A 14,729-nucleotide genomic window follows, 5' to 3' on the forward strand; every position below is an offset into this window, starting at 1 on the left:
ACACTAATTAGCGGTGCATTTAATCTACAACAAGTGTTCCACTTCGCTGCGGCTTTCTCAGATACATGCATTCGAATGATACATTCGTATGGGCACTACTGCAAGCTCAGCGAAGCCGACTGTCCAGTGCCTCTCCAGATTAATTCTTACACCGTCTTTCTTTCACGTTTTTTTCGATCTGTTTTTGCGTCCCCTCTGTGCCAGTGCCCGTGGTGGGGATCTATCTCGTCATGCCCTCGGTACGGCCTTGCGGTTGGTCCAGAAGTGGATAGGATGCGAACTTCCCTTGACGGTTCGCAAAATAAAAGACCGACAGTCAGCGGAACACGATTGAACACCAGCGCACGCAGAGCGAAAACGAGAGAATGCCGTCCGCTCTCGTTCACGAACCGTTTACACCAGGGAGAATTCTCTTTCGCTGATGTTCACTGTTTTCTAAACCAGGATTAATAACAGTGGATCACATACCCCAATTATTTTCACAGTGTAGCAAAAAAATTATGCACAAATGATGACATATTTAACCAGCCGACCTTATTAGCATACCATTCAATATTTTGTGCGTTATATTCCGGGAAACACAATGCAGGTCCACATATTTATATTAGGTAACACATTCTCATAAATACTGCAGCTTAACTTTTGATAAATACACGAAATAAAAAACGCTAACAGTAATCAACGTCGATCAATATTTGAAATTATTCGGCAAAGGTGCTGTTGTGCTGCCCCCTGCAGTAGTAGGAACTAGAAACTGCGATCATAGCTTCGACAAGCGGTTCGGTCAATTTTGTGTGGTGTTAATTGAGCCCATCCTTTAAGTATTTCTTTCTGCGTGAAAAATATTTTGTGTGTGCACTGGTAAATATATAATGTTATAATGAACATGTTTTAATTTTGAAATTCAACTGTTTTGACGTAAAATGCAGACGCAACCGAACGTTTGACAGTTTACTGAGAGTTTGTTAGTGGGAAAAAAGCAGGTCGTTAACAAGAGTGAGTTGTAAATAGAAGCAGTACAAAAAAATTAATCGTGAAATGACTCTGGAAGATAATATTTTGCAATATTAGAATCCGGATATCTTAACTAGAATGTTTCTTTTGATTATCATGATTTCTGTGTTTGTGCGCGAATCCGTGCAGACAGTGAAATATTCATATGGAATGAACAGTGTTAATAGATTGCAAGCGATAAGTCGTTGGGGTTGTCTTGTTTTCGGGCAGTAATTTTCGGAGACTTACGAATAACGCATTCACTGTTTGTAAACATTGTGAACAACTGTGAATTTTTGGATGAATGCCAAGCCGCTATTTATATAATTTTCTCAAAAAATTCATTAACGACAACTTCCTTGACGTTTCTATTATTAGAAGAAGCAACCAATTCATTGGAAGTTTTGGAATCTCTGTCAGTGTCTAGCAGTTGTAGTAGTAGTAGTAGTAGTAGCAGCAGCAGCAGCAGCAGCAGCATTGAAGACCATTGCACGAGATTTCATGGTTCTTGTGATAAACGTAATACGAGGATGGTAATTATTCCTTATTATACCTGTGCACAAGCAATATTGTGCAAGGGGGTGGGGAGACGTTTTAATCATGTCAGACAAATTTTATGTACAAAATTGGTCACATGTTGAATATGATTTGTAGACAGTTTGTGCGTTCGATATTTAATTCTTTTTACACTGAAGTCACCTCAATACTTCTTTTATTGTCAAGGTTGATATAACAAGCCAACTGGCAAGTTGCACTTGTGCACTATCAAGTGTGGATAGTGTGCTGCTGGTTATTGGCACTGGAAGTGACTGTTTTTGAGCAGCCTCCACCAGTAATCCAACCAGGACAACAGTGCCACCTTCACGACATACTGTAATTATGCCTCAGTTGGGTACACAAACAAAGAATACGACGCCTGCAACAGAAGAATCAGGCCAGGTATTGAAGTGACATTGATTACACTCACTATGATAGTGCCTTTTAATATTCATTCCTAAAAACAAACAAACACTGTGGATGCTATGTTATTAGTTCAAATAACATTTAATCTAAGTTATTTGGGAATAACTGTTTTTGCTGGTGCCTGAAGCACCGTAATGCAATGCTTAAGGTGTGCACTAACATGAGGATTGAAGTGAGATATTTTCACTTGACCTATAGACCATCTTGCTGTAAATCTACTGTTGCTTTACTTATAAAGTTCACTCAGTACAAAACAGGATTTAAATTGGCCAGTAACATGGAGTGCAAGAGAAAGACAATAAATAAAACAAAAAGTGGGTACTTTTAATAAAGATATTTCAAACTACTTAAGTTCTTCATATAAGTTACCATTTTGGTGATGAAAATGTTAAAGTATGTTGATGTTCCCCGCCATTGCCATGTGGAATAAAATTGTGTGGCTCTATTATGTGCATCTTCATAATCTCTGTAGATAACAATGAACAACTAAGGATACTGACAACAGTCCCCCAGTACATTTACCTGCTAATGAAGTTGACCATTAATAGTGATTTCCAATTTTAAAACAGCATCACCATTTCACTGTAAATAAGTCACATAAATGAGCAACACATAATAATATATGTACATTGAAGAAAAATGTGTTTTGTGAATAAGTTTACAGGTTGCTCTTAATAAGAAGATGATCCATGGAATATTTAAATAGGTAGTTTAAATGACCAGTAGTTTAAGAAACACATTTTCTTCAAATTGTTACTGATAACAAGTCTCCAAGCCCCAGTCTTTGGTTAGGGTTTTGTTAGCCTCCTTATAAATATAGCCACCACAGCCAATGTTCATTATAGTGAAATTAGAGGACATATTCAAAGTCTTGAAAACAAAAAAACAACTAAAACAGCATGTGCGCTATGAACAGACTAGCAGTCACTGGCAGACTAAACGCTGTTGTTATTTGCTGCAGACTGGACAAGTGTGTGTTCATGCAAAACATGGATGTACGTATGTATTTATGAGCAAGTATTGTGTTAACTCAAAAATTACGTATTTGATTTTTCTGAAATTAACTAATGATCGATATTTGCACACTGTCCAAAACGTATACAGGGATAGTGTAGTTAGTTATGATTCTGGTATGTGTAAGATGTTATACTTGACAGTAAATTAATGGACAAGATTGCACATTTCCAAAAACAACATGTTAAAGAGAACTTTAAGCAAGGCGTTTGCAATGAAACATTTTCTCCTTTAACTAGAAACACAAGTAGATGGTAAAGAGATTATTATAACCAAGTCTTAAAAGTTCATTTTGCATTGGAAATATTATAAAAATGGATTGAAATTAACTTTGAATGTTTCTAGAATAGGCTGTATTTTTCCTTGTATTATCAGAAATGTAGGCATGTAAGTAATACGATTAGAGAACTATTAATGGAGGAAATTACATTGAGGCAGATTAGAGAACAGTCAGCTTGAAACTTACAAGAGTCATAGCTGATATATTTTCTCAAACTTAGTAGTGGCTTGTAAATAATTGACATCATAATAGATTTCCATATTTAAAATATTAGTATTGTGTGTGAAAAAGTGCTTTTACAAATATTAAAAGCTACTTCTGTACTGTGTCAAAAAAAGACTGAGAATGTTGCACTGCACATGGAAGATTACTTCTGTACTGGACCAGTTGCAGGCACATAATGAGTTTCAGAATGGTTTGAAATATTTTAGCTAACAAAGTAAAACAACATTTTAGGGCAATGTTTTCAGAAATTTTGATTCTGGAAGACCACTTTTTGGTCATGTGATTTTAGTGTTGCCGTAAAACTGTACTGACATTTGACAAGCTTCAATGTAACTACACTTTGATTTGCGGCAAGAGAAAGGATGTTGGATGTACATAATGGATAATAATAATAAAAATTATAGTATCCTTTGTATATCTTCCTGGTAACTTGTTTCTGTCAAATAGTGCTTACAGTACAAAATTCACTTTCAGTTAGACGGAGTAGATAACCACCTGGTCTGTAACATTGTATGACCACCTACTCATGACAGTATGTTCATTGTGCTGGGAATTATTATTAAAATTACCAGAAATGTTGTCATATATTGTCCCAGCCTTTTTGTAACACTGTCAAGAACTAAGAGTTTGTTTGAACGGACTATTAAAAATAAATTTTTCTAGAATGCCAACTTGGTGCAGTTTCTCAGAATTGATTGTGTGATGTGCTAACTTTAAAAGCTACTGCTACATCAGTAAAAAGTTAATAGTGTAAATTACATTTCAGTAATGTTATGATATTGTATTTAATAACTTATTATCTCAGTGAAAGTCACTTTGAACTTCTTTCATGTAGTTACAAGCAAGAAAAGTCAGTCATGGGTTATTCAAAATAACTTTGTTAAATGAAATAATTGGATAAAGTTGTCAAATTGGAAAGTTTACTCCATATAGTGATTTGTTTTCGGACAGAGGTGAGATGTGTCATCATCTCTACAATCATTGTCACCTTGAAATTGTACACTTCCTGTTAAAGTATCACCTGTATTCTCACTTTCATTTCTCTGTTTTGGCCAGTGGATCTGAACAAACAAAGCTCCTCAACAAGGTATCTATTCAGTCTCATGAATACCTAAACTAGCCCGAGCTGGTGTTTTGGTCCCTCCATTACAATTTGCCTCAGTCATGAAACACAGCAACATTACATTTTATATGAGAAGTATGTCATGTTGTTCTGACTACCTTAGGGAAACAATGCTGTGTAGCCTAATGGGGCAGTAAACCAAAATAGATTATTTGGAAATTGCCATGGCTATTGAGAAATATTTTTTATGTCAATTTGTACACACAGATCGGCATGAAGATGATTGTAATCAATTGAATTGAATGATCCAATAAAACAAAAACAAATTATAGTGCCCAAAGGCAGATATAAAGTCTACTATTTTTAAACACTGAATCACTGTACCCTTCATAGTGACAGTGACACGCTTCATCGAAATAAAGATTTTCACTATAAAATAAGTAAAAAAAAGTGACAGAAAAACACATAAAATAAAATAGTTACATGTTGATGTTTCACAGGTAATTAAATCTCTGTGTGGCTAGAGTTAGGTAAGGAGAGAAGTGTGCTAATTGCCCCTCTGTGTTGCATCAGAATGACTACATATGACAGAGGATGACTTGGTGACTGTCTAGCTTTGTGTGGTCTTCAGGGCATGATCACTGAGTTTAGTTTTAGTTGTTTAGAGTTTCAAATGTTGACTTCGCATTTGCTGAATCTGCCGTGATAAATTTATGGATTAGATGAAATGAAGGTTACTTCTAAGACAGACCACACTGGTCTCCAATCAGTAATATGTTTGTAGTATGCTTGAGTTACTGCTCTTTGCCAAAGGTGTGTGTGTGTGTGTGTGTGTGTGTGTGTGTGTGTGTGTGTGTGTGTGTGAGAGAGAGAGAGAGAGAATGAGAGAGAGAGAGAGAGAGAGAGAGAGAGAGAGAGAGAGAGAGAGAGAGAGTGAGTGAGTGAGTGAGTGAGTAGACATTATAAGACCATCATAACCTTGCTCCACAAAAATTTTGAGTTTTACACCATTACAGTTACAGATTTTAGAGTATTGGTACTGGCTTCCATTTTCCTACTGTATGTTACTACATTCACTTATTTTACATTTTTTGTTGCCGTTTTGGGTCTCATATCAACTGCATTTTGATTTCTTTATTTTAAGCTTGTCATTTACATTTATTTTTGAGTGGATATTGTGCTCTTATGTTGCATTATGTGCAAACATTCTTTGTAGTTCCTAAATGTGGTGCATGAAGAGACATTTTATTCACATCGGTTGACCGTAAATGTGACTTTTATCACTGTGCTTAAATAGAATTTTTATTTGCCATAACTGATAGACAGGTCATTGCAGATGAAGCTCATATTCCACGAGGACTGGCCAAGGATTCAGCCATGGCTTCACATCAGGAAATATTCTACCTGTCATATGCAAAAATTGTTTATGAAAACGTCCAATTGTGACAACAAATATAATGCATGATGAGAGAGCTGAGGATAATGCAATAGCATGTGGGCTATTCACTTTATTCCATCACATGAAGATAGATGTACATTTGATTGGTTTACCCCACAAAACAAATGTAAGAACAGGTTTATGATGAAAAATAAATAACTGCACCAAGGAATGTAGCATAATTTTTTTGGAATATTAACTAAGACCTAACTTTTTATGTAATTTGTAAAAGTGCCCCAGTTATTGAGCAGATATAATAGACTTTTCTAGTGTGTGTGTAACAAAACAGAGATTCGTTTGTCATCCTAGGTGTTATTTTCCACATTTTACATTGATATTTTGATGATTTGCTGAGGCATAAAATTACCTAACAAATTCTGTTCATAAAATTCTTTGTATAAATTGATATGTGATGCATGTTTCCTCTTGTTTCATAAAATAATCTTTTCTTTGATAATAGAGGACAATCAACATAAGTAATTGGAAATAATTTATGAACAAGAGCCTTCTTATAAATTCCTTTAATTTAGTAATCACAGGCTTTACAGATATAAAGGAAGCAATTTATTGATAACATGCTACATGTATTTAGAATAAGGATTCATTTTGCTATCTGCGTTGTAATTGTCTGTCATGGCCTAGTGAAAGAAAACTTACCACCTTTCAAGAAACATATAATTCTAGTAATTATAGAACAGCAATCACTTTAAAAATGGTGTCATAGCCAATGAATAGGTAAACAGAGAAGTCCAAATAGCAAACCTCGTGTACTAATTTTACTGTCTCCTTTCCTTAGTTTCCTTTACTGTTGGCTCAATGTACTGATTAAATAGTTTAAGTTACACCCCTGTCTCTGTCCTATTCAACTATTGCTTCCCCTCCATGTCCTTAAACTCTTAAATCTGTACTCTGGTTTCTCCACAAGTCGCAGATAAGCTTTCCCCCAGTTTATTTTCTCCCTGCTTCCTTTAGAATCTCGGAGAGTGTAATCTAGTCAACATCGTCGAATGCTTTGTCTACATGTACAAATGCTATATATACAGGCTTACCTTTCTGTAATGTGTCTTTTAAGATAAATCATAGGGTCAGCATTACCTCATATGTTTCTACATTTCTCTGGAACCAGAGTCCATCTTCCCCAGTGTCAGCCTCTTTCAGTCTTTCCATTATTCTAATAATATTTTTTTTCAGTATTTTGCAACCATGTGTCAGTACTTTGCAACCATGGCTTTATTAAACAATGGTTCTGTACTATTCATGTCTCTCAGCACTTGCCTTCTTTCGAATTGAAATTATTACTTTATTTAAGTCTAAGGGTATTTTGTTTATCTCATATATCTTGCTCACTAGGTGGAATAGTTTTGTGATGGTGGGTTTTCCAAGAATCTCAATAGCTGAGAGACATTGTAGTTTACTCCTAGGGCCTTGTTTTGCCTGTGTCAGATTCTTCCCACATTATCATATCTTCCATCTCATCTTCTTTCCCTTCCTCAGCTCTCTTTGCTTAGAACTGGCTTGCTATCTGAGCTCTTGATACACTGACGGAAAAAAATCACATAATCCAAAAATAATTAGAATAATGAAACTTTGGGAATATATTTGTCAGGATAACATGTTTAAATGACCGACATTGCATGATCACAGGTTAAAGTAAGTCTGAGATAAGCCATTGGAAATGTGAAATGCTGGTACATTAGTAACCGGTGTAACTGCCAGAAAGTTGAATGCAAGCATGAAAATGGACCTGCATTGGTTGTACAGGTGTTGAATGACAGTGTGTTGGATGGACTTCAGTGCCTGTTGGACTTGGTAGGTCAATACAGAGTTGGTTAATTCTGTTTGTAGATGACCCTGGAGTGGTTTTCCGATGAGATCATGTTGTATTACAACATCAGTATGTGGGCAAGCATTATCCTATTGAGAAACAACCCCAGCAATGCTCTTCATGAATGGCAGCACTGCTGGTCAAATCACTAGGGTGATGTACAGTTTTCCAGTCAAAGTGCATGGGATAACTAAGAGAGTGCTTCTGCTGTTGTATAAAATTGCACATCAGACAAAAACTCCAGGTGTAGGTCCAGTGTGTCTAGCACACAGACAGATTGGCTGCAGGCCCTCAGGTGGTCTCCTCGGAACCAACACACAGCATCACTGGCACCGAGGCAGAACCAACTTTCATCAGAAAACACAACATACCTCCACCTTGCCCTCCTATGAGCTCTTGCTTAACACCGCTGACTTCGCGAATGTGGCTGTGGTTTGGGGTCAGTGGAACGCACACTACAGGGCATGTGGCTTGGAGCTGTTCTTAAAGTAAGTGATTTTTAACAGTTCGTTTTGTCACTGTGGTATCAACTGCTACTCAGATTGCTGCTGCAGATGCAGTATAACTCACTAGAGCCATTTGCTGAACATGACAGTCTTCCCTGTCGGCAGTGCTACAAGGCCATCCAGAGCCCAGTCATCTTGCGAACATATGTAACTCATGACCATTGCTGCCAGCAATCGTGTACAGTGGCTACATTTCTGCCAAGTCTTTCTGCAGCATCATAGAAGGAACTTCTCGTTGCCCTATTATTAGACATCATTCGAACTCTGTGAGGGATTGATAATGGTGTCTGCATCCTTAAAGGCATTCTTGTATAACATCAACAGACAATGTCCAATCTCAAAAGTAACTAACGCTCAAAATTGTTACAGCTTGTATTTAAAACAAGCCTGATTTGCATCCTCATAGTGGCGATACTAGTGCCACTCTTATGCGACTAGTGCGAAATTTGAATAGACATCACAATTCAAGTGCAGAAACACACTGTAAACTTTCATTTATGTCACACAACTCCTCCTTGGTGTTGCGATATTCTTCTGTCAGTGTATTTTTGTGGCTGCTTCTCTTTTCTCCAAAGGTATCTGTAATTTTGCTATAAATAGCATCTATCTCTGCCATAGTCACTCATGCTTGTACAGCCTTGTATTTCTTTTCTAGCCATTCCAACTTTGCCATTTTTCCTCTTCTGTCTATCTTATTTTTTAGATATCTATATTCACTTTTGCCAACATCATTTCCTGCAGTTTTATATTTTCCCCTTTCATAAGTTACTTCAGAATATCATGTATTATCCAAGGATTTGTTTCAGTCAATCATTGTGTAATGATCTCTTCGAAACTCTCAACCATTGATTCTTTCAGTTTATCCACATCCCATCTACATATATTTCCTATCTGACTGCACTTTCTCCAGTTTTAATCAGCAGTTTATAAACAATAAATTATGGTCAGACTCCACATCTGTCTCTAGGAATGTTAATTTAAAATTTAGTTTTCTCAGTCCTACCATAATATAAATCAGTCTAAAAACTTCTGGTGTTTCCAGGTCTCTTCCATGTGTACAACCTGCTTTCAAGAGTCTTAAACTAAGTATTTGCAGTGATGAAGTTAAGCACAGTGCAAAATTCCACCATATGGCTTCCCCTTTCGTTCCTTTCTCCCAGTCCAATTTATCTTGCGTGTTTTTCCTTCCCTTCCTTTTCCTGCTCCATCCAGTCATTCTATTGCCCTATATCCAGATAATGCTGGGTTAGGACTGGTGTGGTACTTCTCCAGTTTTGCAGAGAACCATATCTGTTGATAGGCTATTATTACAGTGGGGTTGCCACTCCCAAAGGTGTTTTAAAGCCATTGCTCTCCTCCCCCCTTTCGGGGAGGAATCACAGTCAAATGTGACATCTTTTTTAAGATGTTCTCCCATCACATAACTGAGGTGGAACTAGCATGGTAGTTACATAAATGGACATGAAACACTGCCGAAAATCACATCTTGGCTGGCAGGTACATCAGGCCCCATCATTAATTCGTGAGGTGGATTCAGTTTGGGGCCAGTGTGTCCCCATCCCCCCTCCCGCTGTCCTGGAAGTGGGCACTAAAACGCTCTCATCTATCTGGGTGTGTTCCTATTCCTATAATAGATTTTAAGCCCACATCACAATTAAATTCTTGTCTCCCTTAACAATCTGAGTAATTTATTTTATCTCATTGTACATATTTTCAATATCTTCATCTGCAGAGCTGTAGTAGTTGGCATATAACTTACACTTCTGTGATGGATGTTGGCTTTGTATCTATCGTGGCTGTAATAATAATTTATTCACTATGCTGTTCATAGTAGTTTATAAGCATTCCTATTTTCTTTTCTGTTAATAAACTTACTCCTGTATTTCTCCTCTTTGATTTTGTATTTATAACCCTGTACTCACCTGAGCAGAAGTGCTGTTCTTCATGCCACCACATTTCACTAATTCCCACTATATATAACTTCAACTTGTCCATTTCCTTTTCCTACCTTCTTGATTAAGGGATCTAACATTTCATGCTCAAATCCACAGAATATCAGTTTTGTTTTTTTGTGCTGACATCATCCCAAATGGGTAAATATTTCACCTCTGAAATATTTTACACAAGAGGATGCTATCATCATTAAACCATACAGTAAAGCTGCAAGCCCTTGGGCAAAATAACTACCATAGTTTCCCTTCGCTTTCAGCCATTCACAATATCACCACAGTGAGGCCATATTGGGTGGCGTTGCAAGGCTGGATAAATCATTCATCCACACTGTTGCCCCTGCAACTACTGAAAAGAGGGTTACCCCTCTTCAGAAAACACAGTTAGTCTGAATTCTCCACAGATAGCCTTCCATTTTCGTTGCACCTATTGTTTGGCTATCAGTATCATTGAGGCATGCTAGTCCAACCCCCTCCTCCCCCCCCCCCCCCCCTTTTCCCTTTTGCAATGCCCATGGCTCTCAGTTTCATCAGATCCAAGACACTTATTCACTGTCTTGATTTTTTTCATCACGCATAATTGGGACATTAAATAGTCTATAGCAGTTTGTGGAAGTTTTGCTGTGTATTGAGATAACATGGGCTACCAGGGGAAGATATGTGACTGAAAAGAATGTAATTCTACAACAGCCCACCCTGCTTTCATGAGTAGGAAATAAATATTTAAAAAAAAAAAGTAGTGAACTTAATGCAGTAACTGGAGAGTGAATTTATATTGTAAATATTCTCCACAGTCACTCTTAATTTTGATTTTTCATTTATGGAACTTATTAGGTACAGGGGTTGTGAAGAATGTTTTCAGTTAGGATTAAGTTATAAAAGAAGTCTTTGATATCATCTAAGCTGCTCTAATTGTACCAGTAATTTTACAAGATTTTACAGTTCTGTTTGGTTAAGTGTACATGTATTCCGAAGATTGGTAACACATTAATTGTATCAGAGTTCATCAGTCACTAATAATTTATACCCTGGTAAACCATTATAACATCTCAGTTTGTTTCTTTCTTCTGTAGGTGCTCACAAAGGCACGTTTGCAAGACCTTGTAAAAGAATTTGATCACAATGAACAACTAGATGAAGAAGTGGAAGATGTCTTGCTTGAAATTGCAGATGATTTTGTGGAATCAGCTGTAACAGCTGCATGTCTGTTAGCTAAACATAGGAAAGCTAATACAATTGAAGTTAAGGATGTTCAACTCTATTTAGGTAATTTTTTTAGACTTTTTCACAGTTACTTTTTTAATACTTTTATATTCTTCTACCATACAGATATTGTTTCATTTTAGTCATTCTTATCTTTTTATTAAAAATACTTTGACACTTGTAGTTCTATATCATTCCACAGATTCTTTATTTTGTGGGTGTGATTTAAGCTTACTAGACTTTGCTGCTTTGTCACTCTCACAAATTCTTTCATATATGAGTAATTAACTTCAAAAGATAACCTTGCATTCAGATAATTCATATAGTACAGGCCTATTTGAATTATCATTCATCAAGAGGAACACTTTCATAAAATTTGTTTGATACATGGCATGATCATTAACTTGCATCCCAAAGTGACTACTGAGAAGCAATGGTGGCTGAAAGGTTATTGTGAATTTAAGACGACTTTCTTAGTTGATGTGTCCTAATTGAGAAAAGCTGTTTGTATTTTGATTGTAGGGGGGAAAAACTGTATTAAAGTAATAGACAAGGAAAACATACTGCCTCCTGTCTCATAAATGAAACGGCCATTGACAGTTGATGGATGTAAGAGAGTTATGATAAACTTTTTACCATTGCTCAAAGACTAATCGGTCGCATGAGGAACTGAAAATGGAAATGGTTAAGAATCCTCACAAAAAAAGTTCTGTGGGTGATGGACAATGGACTACTCTATTTTGACAGTGTGTCCGTTTTGAAAGCTGTACGAGATTGACAATCATTTTCCATTTACCGTATTTTTTTCTCAGTAAGGAGTGCCTTTTCTACTACCACAACACAAAAACTCCACATGCACTCATTATGGTTACCTAAACACAACATGTACATCTACTATTCAACATGCATGAAGAACGAAAACATTGTCAGGCAGCTGAGCATACCACCTTAGAAACCCCCGACCTACAATGCTATACTACTTTATTTTTAGTTATGGTGGGAATTATTCATAATATGTGCTTCTGGGAGCCATGTAATATTTATTTGTAATGGAATACTGAACAAAAAGCATTGGGAACCTAATGTTTTCAGAGATATGTAGTCTATTTATGCAATCTAAAACCTTTGCAACCATGTTACACAATGTGTTCCTTTTTCACATTTCTTTTTGTTATAAGGACACCTTTATCTGCAAATAACCGTATTATCCCATGGCGGAATAAATTATTGTTTAGAAGTCACCAGATTGGAGAGGAAATATGTCGTACTCATAACTATATGTGATGACAGTCAAGGCTGTTTCACAAAAGATACGCTTAATGTTCATTACATTGAAATTCTCAGAATGTTATTGGTGCGTTTATCATTATGTTTTCCAGAGAGAGACTGGAACATGTGGCAGCCAGGTTTCGGTATGGAAGAGCTTCGTCCGTACAAGCGGACGGCTGTGACAGAGGCACACAAACAGAGACTGGCACTAATACGTAAAGCTGTAAAAAAATATTAAATTTATGTGTAGTGCACTGCTAATTATTTTATTCATAAATGAATGTCATTAATGCTTAAACTTATATCCTTTAAATTTCCTGTTGTGCTGTCTATAACTTCATTTATTTTTACCATAGACATAGCAGAATATTGAAATGGTAATGTTCTCCTCACAGTATTTTTCATCTTACTCTAAGCATCCTTGCTTCTAAATTACAGGTACAAATGATTTACCCACTACATTCTCTTATGTTCATTCTCAGTTAGATCATAGGTATGAAGATTTCGTACTGATATACTGTTTTCATATGTGGCATTCTATTTCTACCAGTGGTTGTTAGTGATTTCAGTATTTACTTGTTTACTGTCAGATCGTAAGTTTTTCAATGTGTTGCACATACTTTTCACACTCCAACCAAATAATGTCATGAGAAAAGAACTGGATTATTCTTCTGCATAGTGTTCATTTATCAGTTTGGAAATTCCATTGCCCTGACTTTGGATTTCCTCTGGTAACACCTGCTGTCCGTGTTTCAGCTTTCATTTGTTTCAGGTCTGTTCCCATGTGTTGCCCTTCTATTAAAAAATAGTTTCAATTAGTTAAGTCGAAGTCCTCTTGTGCAGGGTTTCCGCAGTTACTTTCACTTCCATTTAATAAGTACCTCCATGCTATAACACTGCATCCACATGTCAAAGTGAAGTGAGTGGCAGTCATTACCCACTTCTCACTAACAAAGCTGCATGGTCTCCTTTACCCTCACTTGGGCGAACACTTGTCAACTGTGACTTGGCTGGGATGTGGCCCCTTCCATGTGGCTAAGAAAACATGGCAGTTAACTTTGTCACAACATAGTGTGGGGCATAGAGGAAGAGAATTTCCTGTTGTTCATAATGATTGGTTTTTATAGCATATTCAAACATAATCGTCAATACTGTTTTGAAGACAGCATGCTCCCACATGCTTGTATTTTGTCTTTAATTTCTTACTGGTCATCGTAATATCACTATCCCCTCTCTCCCCCCAAACCCATGCAGGCACTTAGGCGCACGCTTACACATGCGCGCGTGCACACACACACACACACACACACACACACACACACACACACACACACACACACAGAGGGAGAGGGAGAGGGAGAGAGAGAGAGAGAGAGAGAGAGAGAGAGAGAGAGAGAGAGAGAGAGAGCAACTGTGGTGATTAAAAGAAGAAGAAAAAGAAAAGAAGATGGGGGGAGGGGGCAAGCAGAACAAGGAATCTGGTTTCTCTTTAGTTGTTTTGATCGGTTTCACTGCATCAATTCCTGTTTGTTTTCCTGATTTTCTGTACTTCAGACAGATTTCAGCTTATTTCCTGTTGCTCCTACACCCATTTGTTTGCCCAGCATCCAGCTTGATATCTCTTATCCCATTTTATACTCCCTTCAGTGTGTACAAAACTTCATTCTTCAGTGAATTCTTGTAATGAGAGACTTTTTATCCATGGTTAGAGCATCACTCTTAGATTTGATACTGCTGAATATAGTTGCTACATATATGCATCTTACTGTTTCCTTTGCATAAGTCATGCGCCAGTTTAGTGATATTTGCATGTAAATTTATACATCTGGAAAAAGTGAACGTAAAATGTCTCCTAGTTATGTAATATAATGATACACCCACATATTGTAATATAATGTAAGTTGATGTGCTTAATGTTGATAAAAATTAAATAATATGAAATAGCATGAAACGTGAACTCATTCCTTTTGTTACTACTTGTTATGTTTTTCATAATGCAGC

General features: G+C 36.8%; 1 protein-coding gene across 2 annotated transcripts; it reads left to right on the top strand.

The window, feature by feature from the left end:
* The first annotated feature begins 715 nt into the window (after nt 1-715).
* On the top strand, nt 716-14,126 carry LOC126471490 (transcription initiation factor TFIID subunit 12). 2 transcript variants are annotated; one of them, XM_050099702.1, is made up of 4 exons: nt 716-861; nt 1,717-1,932; nt 11,330-11,522; nt 12,839-14,126. In XM_050099702.1, the coding sequence occupies exons 2-4, from the start codon at nt 1,873-1,875 to the stop codon at nt 12,964-12,966; spliced, it is 381 nt and encodes a 126-aa protein (XP_049955659.1). In that variant the 5' UTR covers nt 716-861; nt 1,717-1,872; the 3' UTR covers nt 12,967-14,126. The 2 variants fall into 2 exon arrangements, with proteins under 2 accessions (XP_049955659.1, XP_049955658.1); XM_050099701.1 differs by lacking the exon at nt 1,717-1,932 and adding an exon at nt 5,875-6,103 and having other exon boundaries at nt 727-861.
* Nucleotides 14,127-14,729: the final 603 nt, after the last annotated feature.

Source organism: Schistocerca serialis, chromosome 3 (assembly GCF_023864345.2).
Source record: "Schistocerca serialis cubense isolate TAMUIC-IGC-003099 chromosome 3, iqSchSeri2.2, whole genome shotgun sequence".
Lineage (NCBI taxonomy): Eukaryota > Metazoa > Arthropoda > Insecta > Orthoptera > Acrididae > Schistocerca > Schistocerca serialis.

What these genes read in the sequence shown, in the direction of transcription:
- LOC126471490 (XM_050099701.1), top strand. Translation starts at nt 5,996, where the DNA reads ATGCATGATGAGAGAGCTGAGGATAATGCAATAGCATGTGGGCTATTC. An exon ending in GTTTACCCCACAAAACAAAT is followed by an intron (nt 6,104 to 11,329) that starts GTAAGAACAGGT and finishes TTTCTTCTGTAG; the next exon opens with GTGCTCACAAAGGCACGTTT. An exon ending in GGATGTTCAACTCTATTTAG is followed by an intron (nt 11,523 to 12,838) that starts GTAATTTTTTTA and finishes TATGTTTTCCAG; the next exon opens with AGAGAGACTGGAACATGTGG.